General features: G+C 35.9%; 1 protein-coding gene across 1 annotated transcript; it reads left to right on the forward strand.

Annotated features, from left to right (window-relative positions):
• The first annotated feature begins 10,201 nt into the window (after positions 1 to 10,201).
• LOC137963197 (uncharacterized) lies at positions 10,202 to 13,368 on the forward strand. The gene is made up of 7 exons (XM_068810369.1): positions 10,202 to 10,682; positions 10,791 to 11,182; positions 11,292 to 11,360; positions 11,457 to 11,715; positions 11,817 to 11,978; positions 12,081 to 12,465; positions 12,570 to 13,368. Exons 1-7 carry the CDS (start codon positions 10,202 to 10,204, stop codon positions 13,366 to 13,368), a joined length of 2,547 nt encoding a protein of 848 aa, XP_068666470.1.
• Positions 13,369 to 14,361: the final 993 nt, after the last annotated feature.

Below are 14,361 nucleotides of genomic sequence, written 5' to 3' on the forward strand. Positions count from 1 at the left end.
TTACATTAGTGCCACCCTAATTACATCATATATTCCAACAAAAGTAATTAGGGATATTAGGGATCCTAATTTATTGAGGAGTGTCCCTAAATATGTAAAGGAAATAGTGTAAATAGGTGTCTTGGTTGAAGGATTCAATCAAGCTCTCCTCTTCTCAATTCGTGGAAGACTCTCTCTCTAGCCTAAAGTTCCTTTTCTCTCATTTCTCTTCTCTCCTCTCTACCCGAGCTCTATATCTCTCTCTCTTTTCTCTTTTTCTCTTCTCTCTGCCTTCTCTTCTCGCTCTCTCATCTTGCTCGAGGTTTCAAGCATGAGGTCCTAAATTCAACACTTAGCAAAAAAATTTCTTGGTATTAATTTTCTTCTAGAAAAGTATTTACAAAAAAAAGGAAGTACAAATGGTCCATGGAGGCGTATTTTCACTAGAATTAATTTTCCAAAATTTTAGTTAAAAAATGTACTAACACGGCCTTATAGTTGTAGAAAGTAATTTGTTCCAGCAAAAATTGCCACACTACAAAATTTCGTGGAAAGAAATTTCACGTAGAAAAGTATTTCTAGAAAACATGAGGCACTATTGGTCCCTCCTCACAAAATTTTCCTGGTAAGCATTTTTTGCTAGAAAGTGTTTCTTGAAACATGAGGCACTAATGGTCACTGGAGATGTATATTTACCTTTACTTTTCGAAGTTTCCTAAAAACAATGTTCTAACAAGGCCTTATTCTTGTAGAAAGAAATTTATTTCAGCAAAAATTGTGTTGCCACAAAAAAATCATGGAAATAATTTTTGGCTAAAAAATTGTTTCTAGGAAATATGACGCATTATTGGTACCGGGATAAGTATTTTTCCTAGAAATACTATTGCAATGTTTCCTGAAAAAATGCACAAACAAGGCCTTATAGTTGGAGGAAGAAATTTCTTTCATAAAAAATTGCCTTAACATAAAATTTTCCATGTAAGACTTTTCAGCTAGTAAAGTGTTTCCATGATGCATTAGGCACTAAAGATCATTGGAGACATATTTTTACTAGAAATACTTTTCCAACATTTCCTAAAAAATGCACTAACAACACCTTAAAGTTGTTGAAAGTAATTTGTTTCAACAAAAATAGCCTGACCACAAAATTGTCCTAATAATATTTTTCAAGTAGAAAAGTGTTTCCTGGAAACATGAGGCACTAATGGTCCCATAAGATGTGTTTTTACTAAAAATAGTTTTGCAACGTGTCCTGAAAAAGTGCACTAACAAGGATTTATAGTTGTAGGAAGTAATTTATTTCGTCAAAAATTGCTTTAGCAAAAAAACATTTCAGGAAATAAATTTTAGTTTGAAACATGTTTCTAGGAAACAGGAGGCACAATTGCTACCTTGACACACATTTATACAAGAAATACTTTTCCAATGTTTTTTGAAAAAAAAAAAAAATCTAACTAGGCCTTATAGTTGTAGAAAAGAATTTGTTTCAACAAAAAATTGCCTTCACACAAAATTTTCCTAGAAAGAATTTTCTGCAATGACACTAATGGTACCTTGAGAAGTATTTTTACTAGGAGTACTTTTCCAATGTTTTCTAAAATATGAATTAATCTTATAATTGTATAAAGTAATTTTTTTCATAAAAAAAATGCCTTACCACAAAAATTTCCAAGAATGAATTTTCAGCTAGATATATGTTTCCAAAAAAAATGATGAAATATTGGTCCTTGGAGACGCATTTTTACTGGAAGTACTTCTCTTATGTTTCCTGAAAAAAATGCACAAACAAGGAGTAATAGTTTTAGAAAGTAATTTGTTTAAGCAAAAATTGCCTTACCACATAAATTTTCCAGGAAAGAACTTTCAACTAGAAAATTGTTTACTAGAGATACTTTTCCAAGGTTTTTTGAGTATTTGCACTAACAAGGCCTTATAGTTGTAGAAAGGATTTTGTTTAAGCAAATGTTACCTAATTATAAAGTTTTATTGGTAAGAATTTTATTCTAGAAAAGAGTTTTCAGGAACCATGAGGAACTAATGGTCCATAGAGATGTATTTTAACAAGAATTACTTTTCCAATGTTTCCAGAAAATATGCACTAACAAGGACATATAAATGTAGAAAATAATTTGTTTCAACAAAAATTACATTGCCACAAAATTTTGCTCATAAGAATTTTCAGCTAGAAAAGGTTTTTCCAGTAAAGATGAGGCACTAATGGTCCATGGAGCAAAACATTTACTATAAATATTTTTCCAACAATTCCAAAAAAATGGTCTAGCATGGCCTTATAATTGTTGAAAGTAAGTTGTTTCCGAAAAAAACTGCCTTACCACAAAATTTTTGTTGAAAGAATTTTATGCTAGAAAAGTGTTTCCAGGAAACATGAGGTTCTAATGGTCCCTGGAGACGTATTTTTACTATAAATAATTTTCCAATGTTTCTATTAAAAATTACATTAACAAGGCCTTATAGTTTTAGAAAGTAATTTATTTCAGCTAAAATTGTCTTACCACAAAATTTCCTGGTTAAAATTCTCATCTAGAAAAGTGTTTCCAGGAAACAGGAGTTAATAATAGACCCTGGAGACTATATTTAGTTTGAATAATATTCCAATGTTTACTAAAAAATGGTTTGACAAGGCTAATAGTTGTAGAAAGTAATTTGTTTAAGCAAAAATTGGCTTACCACAAAAATTTTCGGGAAAGAATTTCCAACTAGAAATGTGTTTCCAATAAAATGACCCACTAATGGTCCCTGGAGACGTATTTTTACAAGAAATACTTTTCCAATGTTTCCTTTAAAAAAACACTAATGAGGCCTTATAGTCGTAGAACGTAATTTGTTTCACCAAAAATTGTCTTACCACAAAATTTTACTAGTAAGAATTTTCATGTAGCAAAGTGTTTCCATGAAATACGTTCCCTAGAGACGTATTTTTAGTAGACATATTTTCCCAATGTTTTCTAAAAAAGAGGCACTAACAAGGCCTTATAGTTGTAGAAAATAATTTGTTTTACCAAAAATTGTCTTACCACTAAATTTTCCTCACAAAAAGTTTAAGCTCAAAAAGTGTTTCCTGGTAACGTGAGGCACTAATGGTCCCTACAGACATTATATTTCTAGAAATACTCTTCAATGTTTCTTTTAAAAATGCCCTAACATGGCCTTTTAGAAGTAGAAAGTAAGTTGTTTCAACAAAAATTGGTTTACCAAAATATTTTCAGCTAGAAAAGTATTTCCAAGAAACATGAGGTAATAATGGTCCCTATAGACGTATTTTTACTAGAAGAATTTCTCCGATGATTCCTGAAAAAGTGCACTAACAAGGGCTTATAGTTGTAGAAAATAATTTGTTTTAGTAAAAATTGCCTTACCTCAAATTTTTTTTTTGGATAGAATTTTCTACTAAAAAAGTATTTTTAGGAAACATAAGGCATTATTGGTACCTAGAGACGTATTTATTATAGAAATACTATTCCAACATTACCATAAAATATGCACTTACAAGACCTTATAGTTGTAGAGAGTAATTTGTATCAAGAAAAATTTCCTTACCACAAAATTTTCTTTGTAAAAAATTTCATTTCGAAAAGTGTTTCTAGAAAATTTGAGCACTAATTGTCTCTGGGATTTTTTTTTTTAGATATAATTTTCAATGCTTCCTGAAAAAATGTACTAACGAGGCTTTATAGTTGTAGGAAGTAATTTGTTTCAACAAAAGTTGCCTTATGACAAAATTTTCCTCGTGAGAATTTTCATTTTGAAAAGTGTTTTGAGAAAACATGAGCACTAATTATCCCTGGAGATGTATTTTTACCCTCAAAGTTGTACTAACCATTCCTTCTAGTTGAAGAAAGTAATTTGTTTCAAGAAAACCAGCCTTACCTCAAAATATTTCCTTGCTAGAATTGTAGGCCAGAAAAGTGTTTCTAGGAAACATGAGGCACTATTGGGCCCTGGAGACATATTTTTACAGAAATTCCACAAAAAAAACTAATGAAGCCTAATATTTGTAGAAAGTAATTTTTTTTAAAAAAAAATTGTCTTACCAGAAATTTATCCGAGTAAGAATTTTTTTGTTAAAAAAGTGTTTCTAGGAAAAATAATGCACTAATTGTCTCAAGAGACATATTTTTACTAGATATTATTTTCTATATTTCCTACAAAATGCCCTAACAAGGCATTCTAGTAGAACGTAATTTGTTTAAGCAAAAAATGTTTTACCTCAAAATTTTCCTAGTAAGAATTTTCAGCTAGAAAAATATTTTCAGGAAAGATGTGGCACTAAGGGTCCCGTCAGACATATTTTTAGTAGAAATATTTTTCCAGAATTTCCTGAATAATGCACTGACAAGACCTATAGTTGTCAAAAATAATTTTTTCATAAAAAATTTCTTACCCACCTAGTAATAATTTTCAGCAAGAAAAGTTGAAGCATGAAGCACTAATGGTCCACAGACATGTATATTTAAAGGAAATAATTTTCCAACATTTCCCAAAAATATAGTTGTAGAAAGTAATTTGTTTAATAGAAAATTGTCTTACCCCCAAAATTTCATAGTAAGAATTTTTAGCTAGAAAACTGTTTCAAGGAAACATGATGAACACATGGTCCCTAGAGATGTATTTTTACTTGACATAGTTTTCCAAAATTTCGTGAAAAATGGCACTAACAAGGCCTTGTAGTTGTAGCAAGTAATTTGTTTCAACAAAAATTGTCTTTCCTCAAAATTTTGCTGGTAAGAATTTTCATCTAGTAAAGTGTTTCCAGGAAAAATAAAGAACTAATGGTCCCTGGAGACGTATTTTTCTTAGAAATACTTTTCCAACATTTCTTGAAAAATGCACTAATGAGGGCTTATAGTTGAAGAAAGTAATTTCATTCAACAAAATTTTCTTGACCTAAACATTTTCCTGGTAAGAATTTTCAGGTAAAAAGTATTTCCAGGAAACATGTGGCATTAATGGTGCCTGGAGACAAATTTTTACCAGAAATACTTTTCCTACGTTTCCATAAAAAATGCACAAACAAGGCCTTATAGTTGAAGAAAATAATTTGTTACACATAAAAATGTCTTACCACAAAATGTTCGTGGTAAGCATTTTCAGGAAATATTAGGTACTAATGATCCCTGGAGACGTATTTTTAGTTGAAATATCTTTCCTACATTTCCTAAAAAAATGCTCTAACAAGGTCTTATAGTTGTAGAAAGTAATTTGTTTAGGAAAAATTTGCCTTGCCATTAAATTTTCCTGGAAAGAATATTCAGCTAGAAAAATATTTCCAGGAAATGTGACCCACTAATGGTCCCTAGAGACTAATTTTTATGAGAAATTTTTTCTGACATTTCCTAAAAAAATGCACTAACATGGCCTTTTAGTTGTAGAAATTAATTTGTTTTAGTAAAAATTGCCTAACCACAAAATTTCTTAATAAGAATTTTCTGATGGAAAAGTGTTTCATAGAAATATGAGGCACTATTGGTCCTTGGCGACGTGTTTTGACAAGAAGAGTTTTTCCAAAGTTTCCATAAAAAATGCACTAACGAGGTCTTATAGTTGTAGAAAGTAATATGTTTTAGTAAAAAATTGCCTGACCACAAATTTTTTCTAGTAAGAATTTTAGGCTAGAAAAATGTTTCAAAGAAACATGAGGCACTATTGGTCTCTAGAGATGTATTTTAAAAGAAATACTTTTCCAATGTTTTAGAAAAATGGGACTAATGATGCCTAACTGTTGTAGAAAGTAATTTTGTTTCTGCAAAACAGGCCCTACCACAAAATTTTCCAGGTAAGAATTTTTAGCTAGAAAGTATTTCTAGGAAAATTAAAGCACTAATAGTCCTATGAGTCATATTTTTACTAGAAATACTTTTCCAACGTTTCCTGAAAAATGCACAAACAAAGACTTGTAGTTGTAGAACCTAATTTATTTCAAAAACAGTTTGCCTTATCACAATATTTTCCTAGTTAGAATTTTCTGCTAGAAAAGTGTTTCTAGGAAATATGTAGCACTAATGGTCCCTGGAGAAGTATTTTTACTATAAATAATTTTCCAACTAATCCTAAAAAATTGCACTAACATGGCATTTTCTACAAAAATTGCCTTACCCCAAAATTTTCATGTTATGAATTTTCTGCTCGGAAAATATTTCCAAGAAATAAGAGGCACTAGCAAAATAGGTCCTTGGAGATGTAATTTTACAAGAAATAATTTTTCAACATTTTCCATAAAAAAATGTCCTAACAAGGGCTCATAGTTGTTGAAAGAAACTCTGTCTCACAAAAAATTCCATGACCACAAAATTTTCCAAATGAAAATTTCAACTAGAAAAGTGTTTCACAGAAACATGATGCAGTAATGGTTCATAGAGACCTATTTTTACTAGAAATACCTTTCCAATGATTCTTGAAAAAATGCAGTAACAAGGCCTTATAGTTGTAGAAAGTAATTTTTTTCAGAAAAATTGTCTTCAAAAACATTCCTGGTAAGAATTTTCAAAAAGAAAAGTGTTTCCAGGAAACATAAGGCATTATTGGTCCCTGGAGACGTATTTTTACTGGAATACATTTCCAAAGTATCCTAAAAAAATTCACTAACTAGGCCTTTAAGTTGAAACTAGTAATTTGTTCAACAAAAATTGCCTAACCACAAAAATTTCCTAGGAAGAACTTTTAGCTAGAAAAGTATTTCTTGGAAAATTGAGGCACAAATGGTCCCTAGAGATGTTTTTATACTTAATATATTTTCTAGCATTTCCTAAAGAAATGGACTAACAGGGCCTTAAAGTTGTAGAAAGTAATTTTTATCAACAAAAATTGCTTACTACAAAATTTTTTGCTAGAAAAGTGTTTCCACGAACATACGGCATTAATGATCCACATAGACGTATTCTTACTTGAAATAATTTTCCAAAGTTTTCAGAAAAAAGGCACTAATAAGGCTTTGTAGTTGTAGAATATTAATTATTTCAGCAAAAAATGGCATACCAAAATTTTTTCCTAGTAAGAATTTTCCTCTAGAAAAGTGTTTCCAGGAAACCTGAGGCAATAATTGTCCATGGAAATGTATTTTGACTAGAAAAATATTTCCAACGTTTGCTGAATAAAGGCACTAACAAGGCAATATAGTTGCAGAAAGTAATTTGTTTCAGCAAAAATTGCATTACCACAAAATTTTGAAGGTAAGAATTTTTTGCTAATAAAGTGTTTCCTAAAAATATGAGGCACTATTGGTCCTTAGAGACACATTTTTAGTAAAGATACATTTACAACATTTGCTGAAGAAATGCACTAACAAGGCCTTATACTTGTTCAAACTAATTCATTTAAGAAAAATTGCCTTACTCTAAAGTTTTCCTAATAAAAATATTTCCCTAAAAAGTGTTTCTAGGAAACATGAGGCAATAATGGTTCCTGGAGACATTTTTTCCTTGCTATACATCTCCAACATTTCTAGAAAAAATGCACTAACATGGCTAATAGTTGTAGAAAGTAATTTTTTTCATAAAAAATTGCCATACCAAAAAACATTTGTTGTAAAAATATTTAGTTGGAAAAGTGTTTCTAGGAAACATGAGGCACTAATGGTGCTTGGAAACGTATTTTTAGTAGAAATAATTTTCCAATTTTTCAAGAAAAATGTACTCACAAGGATTTATACTATGGAAAGTATTTTTTTTTTTAAAATTGACTTACCACTAAATTTTCCTTGCAAGAATTTTTAGCTCGAAAAGTGTTTCCAAGAAACACGAGGCACTAATGGTCCCTGATGATAGAATTTTCCTTTTCTATACTTTTTTGTTGTTTCCTAAAAAAATGCACTAACATGGCTCGTAGTTGTAGAAAGTTATTTGTTTCATAAAAAAATGCCTTACCAAAATAATTTCTTGGTAAGAATTTTCAGCTCAAAAAGAGTTTCCAAGAAACATGAGGGACTAATTGTGCTTGGAGATGTGCTTTTACTAGAAATACTTTTCCAACTTTTCCAAAAAAAATGCACACAAAAGGTCTCATAGTTGTAGAAAGTAATTTGTTTTAGCAAAAAATGCATTGCCACAAAATTTTCTTGGTAAGAATTTTCAGCTTGAATAGTTTTTTCCAAGAAACATATGGCCCTAATGGTCTAGGAGATGTATTTTTTCAACTTTTCCTACAAAAACACACTAACAAGGCCTTAAAGTTGTAGAAATTAATTTGTTTCAAGAAAAAAATCCTTACGACAAAATTTTCCTAGTAAGAATTTATGCTAGAAAAGTATTTCTAGGAAATATGAGGCTTTATTGGTTCTTTCAGATGAACTTTTACTAGAGGTAGTTTTCTAATGTTTCATGAAAAATGCAATAACAAGGCCTTACAGTTGAAGAAACTAATTTGTTCAAACAAAAATTTCCTTTCCACAAAATTTTCCTAGAAAGAATTTTCAGTTAGAAAAGTGTTTATAGGAAACATAAAGCACAAATGGTCCCTGGAGACGTATTTTTACTAAAAATACTTTTTCGACGTTTCCTTAAAAAAAAGGACTAAAAAGGGCTTATACTTGTTTAAACTACTTTGTTTCATGAAACCTGACCACAAAATTTTTTGGGTAAGAAACTTTAGCTAGAAAAGTGTTTCCAAGAAACAGAATGTTAGGGACACCATAGCAGGATGAGTCATCCAGAGACGACCCGGGTGAGTTGGTGACTCGGTGGAATGGAAAACTCAACATGATCAGATGTCTATTTTAATTCATAAGGTGTGAGCATATATGTGTAATTTATTTCCTAAGTTGTTAGTGTGTATGGCAGGATTGTATATGTATGTGTAATTTATTTCCTAAGTTGTTAGCGTGTATGGCAGGATTGTAAAAAGACTCTTAGCCATTAGCGTGAATGGCTTTAAGGGGGTTCACGAAATGAAAAGGGCAAGAATGATTTTACCTTAGCAGGATAGGTGTTCTCCTCCAAGGAACCCAAGGTTCCGGACTCCCTTTGACGAGCCGGGTTATCTCCTTCCCCTTTGATTTCCGTTCAACCCTCCACTCTCATCTTCTCTCTCTATTCAGTCAGAAATACGAAATCATAGGTAGACCAAGGAAACCATAGCGCCTTGGTGCTGACCTTGAGCTGGACGAAGACCTCTCCTTTCGTCGGTTTACTCGGTCCATGGTCAGAGACCATTACACGCTGGTATCAGAGCAGGTTGTTGGAATATATGATGTAATTAGGGTGACACTCATGTAATTAGTTTACGTTTCCTGTCTCTTCTTTACTCTTATTAGGGTGAAGGGTATATTTGTAATATTGGTATTTTTGATATCTATAAATATACCTTATGGGGAAGGGTTTGGATCAAGTCCATAACCTCCAATTTTCTCCCAATTGTGTCGCTCTCATTTTTCTCCATGACTTAAATCATGGAGTCCTGAAAATCAACATGGTATCAGAGCACTGATTTTCAGGACATATCTATGCTTTTCAGGATTGGGAAAAAACCAATCCTTTATTTATTTATTTCATATTCCTGTTTTGTTTTTCGTCATTAATGGAATTCCCTTTCTGTTGCTGAGTTTTTCATATTTCTGGTGAGTTACTACTGTTGGTGGCGAGTTCTTAATTTTACTGGTTCCATTGTCGGGATAATCTTTCTGTTACTGGTTCCATTGGTAATAGACTGTTACGGGCACATATCATTTGGCATTGCACGAAAGAAAGTGCACTGAGATCGGGAGTTTATCATCGATCAGAAAGTTTCCTAAGTTTTTATTTCGTTGCTGCTTTTCCAAGATATCACTGCTAGCACTGTTGCCTACGGAAGTTTTGTCGTCATTCCGCACTGTTTTAAGATTTTCTTATTTGAGTCCCGCTCTTTTCAAAAGCGAGCGGGGAAGAAGGTCCGCTCTCCGATGTTAATCTGGTTAACAGAAGATTTCAGAAACTCCTTTCATTGCCATCTCTATTTTCCTGTTGCCGCCGGCATTTCCATACTGAGTTACAAATCCGAAGATCGTGATTGCCTAGGGTGGCACTCATGTAATTAGTTTACGTTTCCTGTCTCTTCTTCACTCTTGTTAGGGTGAAGGTATATTTATAATATTGGTAATTTTGATATCTATAAATATACCTTATGCGGGAGGGTTCAAATCAAATCCATAACCTCCAGTTTTCTCCCAATTGTGTCGCTCTCATTTTTCTCCATGACTTAAATCATGGAGTCCTGAAAATCAACACAGGTAACTATGGGGGAGACTTCAAACCAGGAGGAGTTGTTGGCAAGGTTCTTGGAACAGGTTAATGCTAGGCAGGAAGAAACAGAGGGTCATTTAACAACACTTATGGACAGTCGAATCCCTCACTCAATAGCTCAACAAGTGGAAGAAATCACAAATCGATTTTATGAAATACTATCAGGCCGAACGCCCACTCCAAGAGAGGGAGACAAAGCACATTCGAATGGACATGGCGCACCTACTGTTGGATGCACAGAGCACACCGGATACGGGGAAAATTTTAGTCCGGACAAGGGCACGGTTCCAAGGTATACGAAACTCGATTTTCCGGTTTTCAATGGGGTAGACAACCCCTTAACTTGGTTATACCGTTGTGAATTTTTTTTTTACAACCAATGCACTACTGACATAGACAAAGTTGGGTTGGCCGCATTCCACATGCTCGATGAAGCGCAGCTATGGGGACACCAACTTGAATTGGAACATTTGGGCATAGAGTGGGAAGAATTTAAGGAATTGTGCACCATAAGGTTTGGACCGCCGGCCTAGAACAATCCATTGGGCGATTTAGTCCTATTATGCCAAATCGGTGGTGTAGCCCAGTACCAGAAGAAATTCCAAGAGAAATTATCCCGAGCTAGCAAGGTGGTACGAGTAGACCAGCAAGTTAGTCTATTCACGGCTGGCCTCATTGAGTCCCTTCGTCTGGAAGTGGAACTCCTTGGACCTACGGATTTGTCCTGTGCAATGAATTGGGTGAGAGCATTGGAAGCCAAACAGAGATTCCAATCCCTGAGACCAGTATGGCCAAGGGCTAAGAGTAGCTCACAAGTGCCTATCCCAGCACAGCCATGGAGAACTAATACTGCTTCCCAGCCCAACCAGGGTGCTGCTGCCCCTACGCTTACAACCCCTAAATCTGATCCATCCACTCCAACCTTCATCTGCAAATTAAACCGGTCTGAAATGGAAGCACATAGGGCGAAGGGGGTTATGTTATAACTGTGATGAGAAGTATACATTCGGCCACCAGTGCCAAAAATTATTTTGGATAGAACTAGACACTGAGGAAGAAGAAGAAAACTTATAACTGGAACAGCAAGAGGTCGAAGAGCCTGCCATTTCCTTGCACGCCATCACCGGCCTTCAGTCTACCACCACAATGCAAGTATCTACCTTAGTCAATGATCAACCCCTCCTCAGTTTGGTGGACTCCGGCAGCACTCATAATTTTTTGAGTTTCACCGCGGCCAAGTATTTATAGCTCCCAATTCAACCACGGCCAGTAGCTTCAGTTTCTGTTGCAAATGGGGAAAAGGTGCCCAGTTATGGGGTCACCAAGGCAGTAGTGTTTGTGAGTGAGAATCATCACTTCTCCGCAGAATGTTTTATCATCCCACTGGCATGTTTCGATATGGTTTTGGGAGTTAAGTGGCTCCAAACTTTGGGGCCCATTTTGTGGGACTTTGCAGCCTTGACGATGAGCTTTACAATTGACCACCATAAGGTGACATTACAGGGCCGTAAATGTGAAGGGCCAGTCCATTTACATGGGCTGCAGCAGCATACACTAGTGGACAGAAAGTTAGACAACTTGCTTGAGCACATCCAGGACCTCTTTCAGGAACCGATTGCTCTATCCCACTACTCCATTATGACCATAGGATCAGTTTGAAGGCTGGATCCGAAGTGGTGGTTGTGCGCCCATACCGGTACCCCCACATACAGAAGGATGAAATTGAGCGTCAGTGCCACCACATGCTTCAACAAGGCCTCATTCGACCGAGTAAGTCCCCATTCTCAAGCCCGGTTCTATTGGGGAAGAAGCATGACAATACATGGCGATTTTGCGTGGACTACTGAGAGTAAAATGCCAAGACTATTAAAGACAAATTACCTATCCCCGTCGTGGATGAGCTACTCGATGAATTGAATGGAGCCACATTTTTCACCAAATTAGACTTACGTTGGGGCTATCACCAAGTTAGAATGTTCCCTCTAGATATCAAGAAGACCGCCTTCTGTACTCACCATGGGCACTTTGAGTTCATTGGCATGCCGTTCAGTCTCTCCAACGCCCCTTCTACCTTTCAAGCACTCATGAATGAGGTATTTCATGACTATCTCAGAAAATTCGTTTTAGTATTCTTTGATGATATTCTGATCTACAGCAAGTCATGTACTCACCATCTGCGTGACTTACAATTGGTGTTCCAACTTCTACGGACACATCATTTATATTTAAAATGTTCCAAGTGCTCGTTTGGTACCCAGTAAGTGGCCTATCTTGGTCACGTTATTACAATAGCAGGGGTCACAATGGATCCGGAAAAGATTGAAGCCATTGTGAATTGGCCGCCGCCGACACATATTTCAGCATTGAGAGGATTTCTGGGCTTAGCCGGGTACTACGGAAAATTCATCCACAACTATGCACACTTGCTGCCCCTCTCTCCAATCTTTTCCGCCGTAATGCCTTCCACTGGAATGATAGCACTGAAAATTCATTTCAAACTCTCAAGCAAGCCTTAGCATCAGCCCTGGTACTTCAGGTACCAGATTTCGAAGAGGTCTTTGTGGTCGAATATGATGCCTCCAGTGGTGGGATTGGAGCGGTGCTTCAACAAAATCAGCACCCTATTGCTTATTTCCGCCATCAGCTCGCACTTCACCATCATAAGCTTCCACCATACAAAAGGGAACTCATTGGACTTGCCAAGGCCGTTCGCCATTGGCGGCCGTACTTATGGGGCCACTTCTCTATTATCCACACCGATCACTATAGTTTGAAGTTTCTATTGGATCAACGCATCTCCACTTCTCCTCAACAGCACTGGTTGAGTAAGTTAATGGGCTTTGATTTTCAAGTGGGACATAAAGCGGTTACTTTGAATAAAGCTACGGATGCCCTCTCCCGGTGCATTGAACACCAACTGCAGCTGGCTGCTATCAGTCACCCCACTCCGCTTTTGCTCGATTCCATATGGGAGGCCAATCAGTACAACCCACAATTACAGGCGTTGTCCCAACAGATTGCCGCAAGCACCAAATCAGTACAATGGGGTGTTCAAGACCACCTTATTCTCTATAAACAGTGTATATACCTGCCTTCCACTTCTCCATTGATTGTTGTAGCTGTCTCATCTTATCATGACAGCACACATGAGGGACTGTAGAAAACACTTCAGCGCATCCAGGATGATTTTTATTGGCCGGGGATAAAATCCATAATTGCACAATAAGTGGAACAATGTATGGTGTGTCAACATAACAAAGCTGATCATTTGCATCCAGCCAACGTCTTGCAACCACTCAATTTCCCACTCAGGTATGGGCAGACCTTTCCATGGATTTTATTGAAGGGATTCCCGAAGCTTCGGGAAAATCAGTTCTATTGGTGGTGGTAGACCGTTTTTCTAAATATGCACATTTTATACCTATGGAGCATCTGTATACAGCAGCCACCGTCCCCAAAATTTTCTTTGCCAATATTGTTTGCCTCCACGGTATTCCCGAATTCATCGTCAGTGATTGGGATGTGGTATTTACAAGTATCTTTTGGAAGGACATTTTCAAGTTATCTGGTACTAAAATCAAGTTCTCTTTAGCATATCACCCTCAAACAGATGGCCAAACTGAGGTAGTCAACCACACAATTGAGATGTACTTGCGGTGCTTTGTGGGGGACAGTCCCAAAAAGTGGTTAGAGTGCCTTTCTTTGGAGGAGTACTACCATAACACTTTGTTCCACACGGCTTTACAGGCAACACCGTTCAAAATCCTATATGGAAGGGATCCTCCTTGCTTGCTGTCCTATGCACGTGGTACCACCAGAGTGGAGGCCGTGGACCAAGCTCTTCTCACTCGAGACCAATTGCTGGAAGCCACTGCCCAACACCTCCAGACCGCTCAAGCCCGCATGAAACACTATTATGATCAGGGACACCGCGATGTTCAGTACAATCCGGATGACTTTGTATGGCTCCACCTCCACCCTTACCTCCAGAATTCCATTGCAGGTACTCGCCACAAGCTTTCTCCTTAATATTTTGGTCCCTTCAAAATTCTCCAACGTATTGGGCAGGTTGAATATAAGCTCTGTTATGGTCCTGGGTTAAGTACCTATGTCTTCCGCTCCTAACAAGTCGGTCTTTTGGGTAGTATTAGCT

The sequence above is a fragment of the Aristolochia californica genome, unplaced genomic scaffold, assembly GCF_029961685.1.
Source record: "Aristolochia californica isolate CCGP_79_NKW_82.1479 unplaced genomic scaffold, dmAriCali1.0.hap1 SCAF_4, whole genome shotgun sequence".
Classification (NCBI taxonomy): domain Eukaryota; kingdom Viridiplantae; phylum Streptophyta; class Magnoliopsida; order Piperales; family Aristolochiaceae; genus Aristolochia; species Aristolochia californica.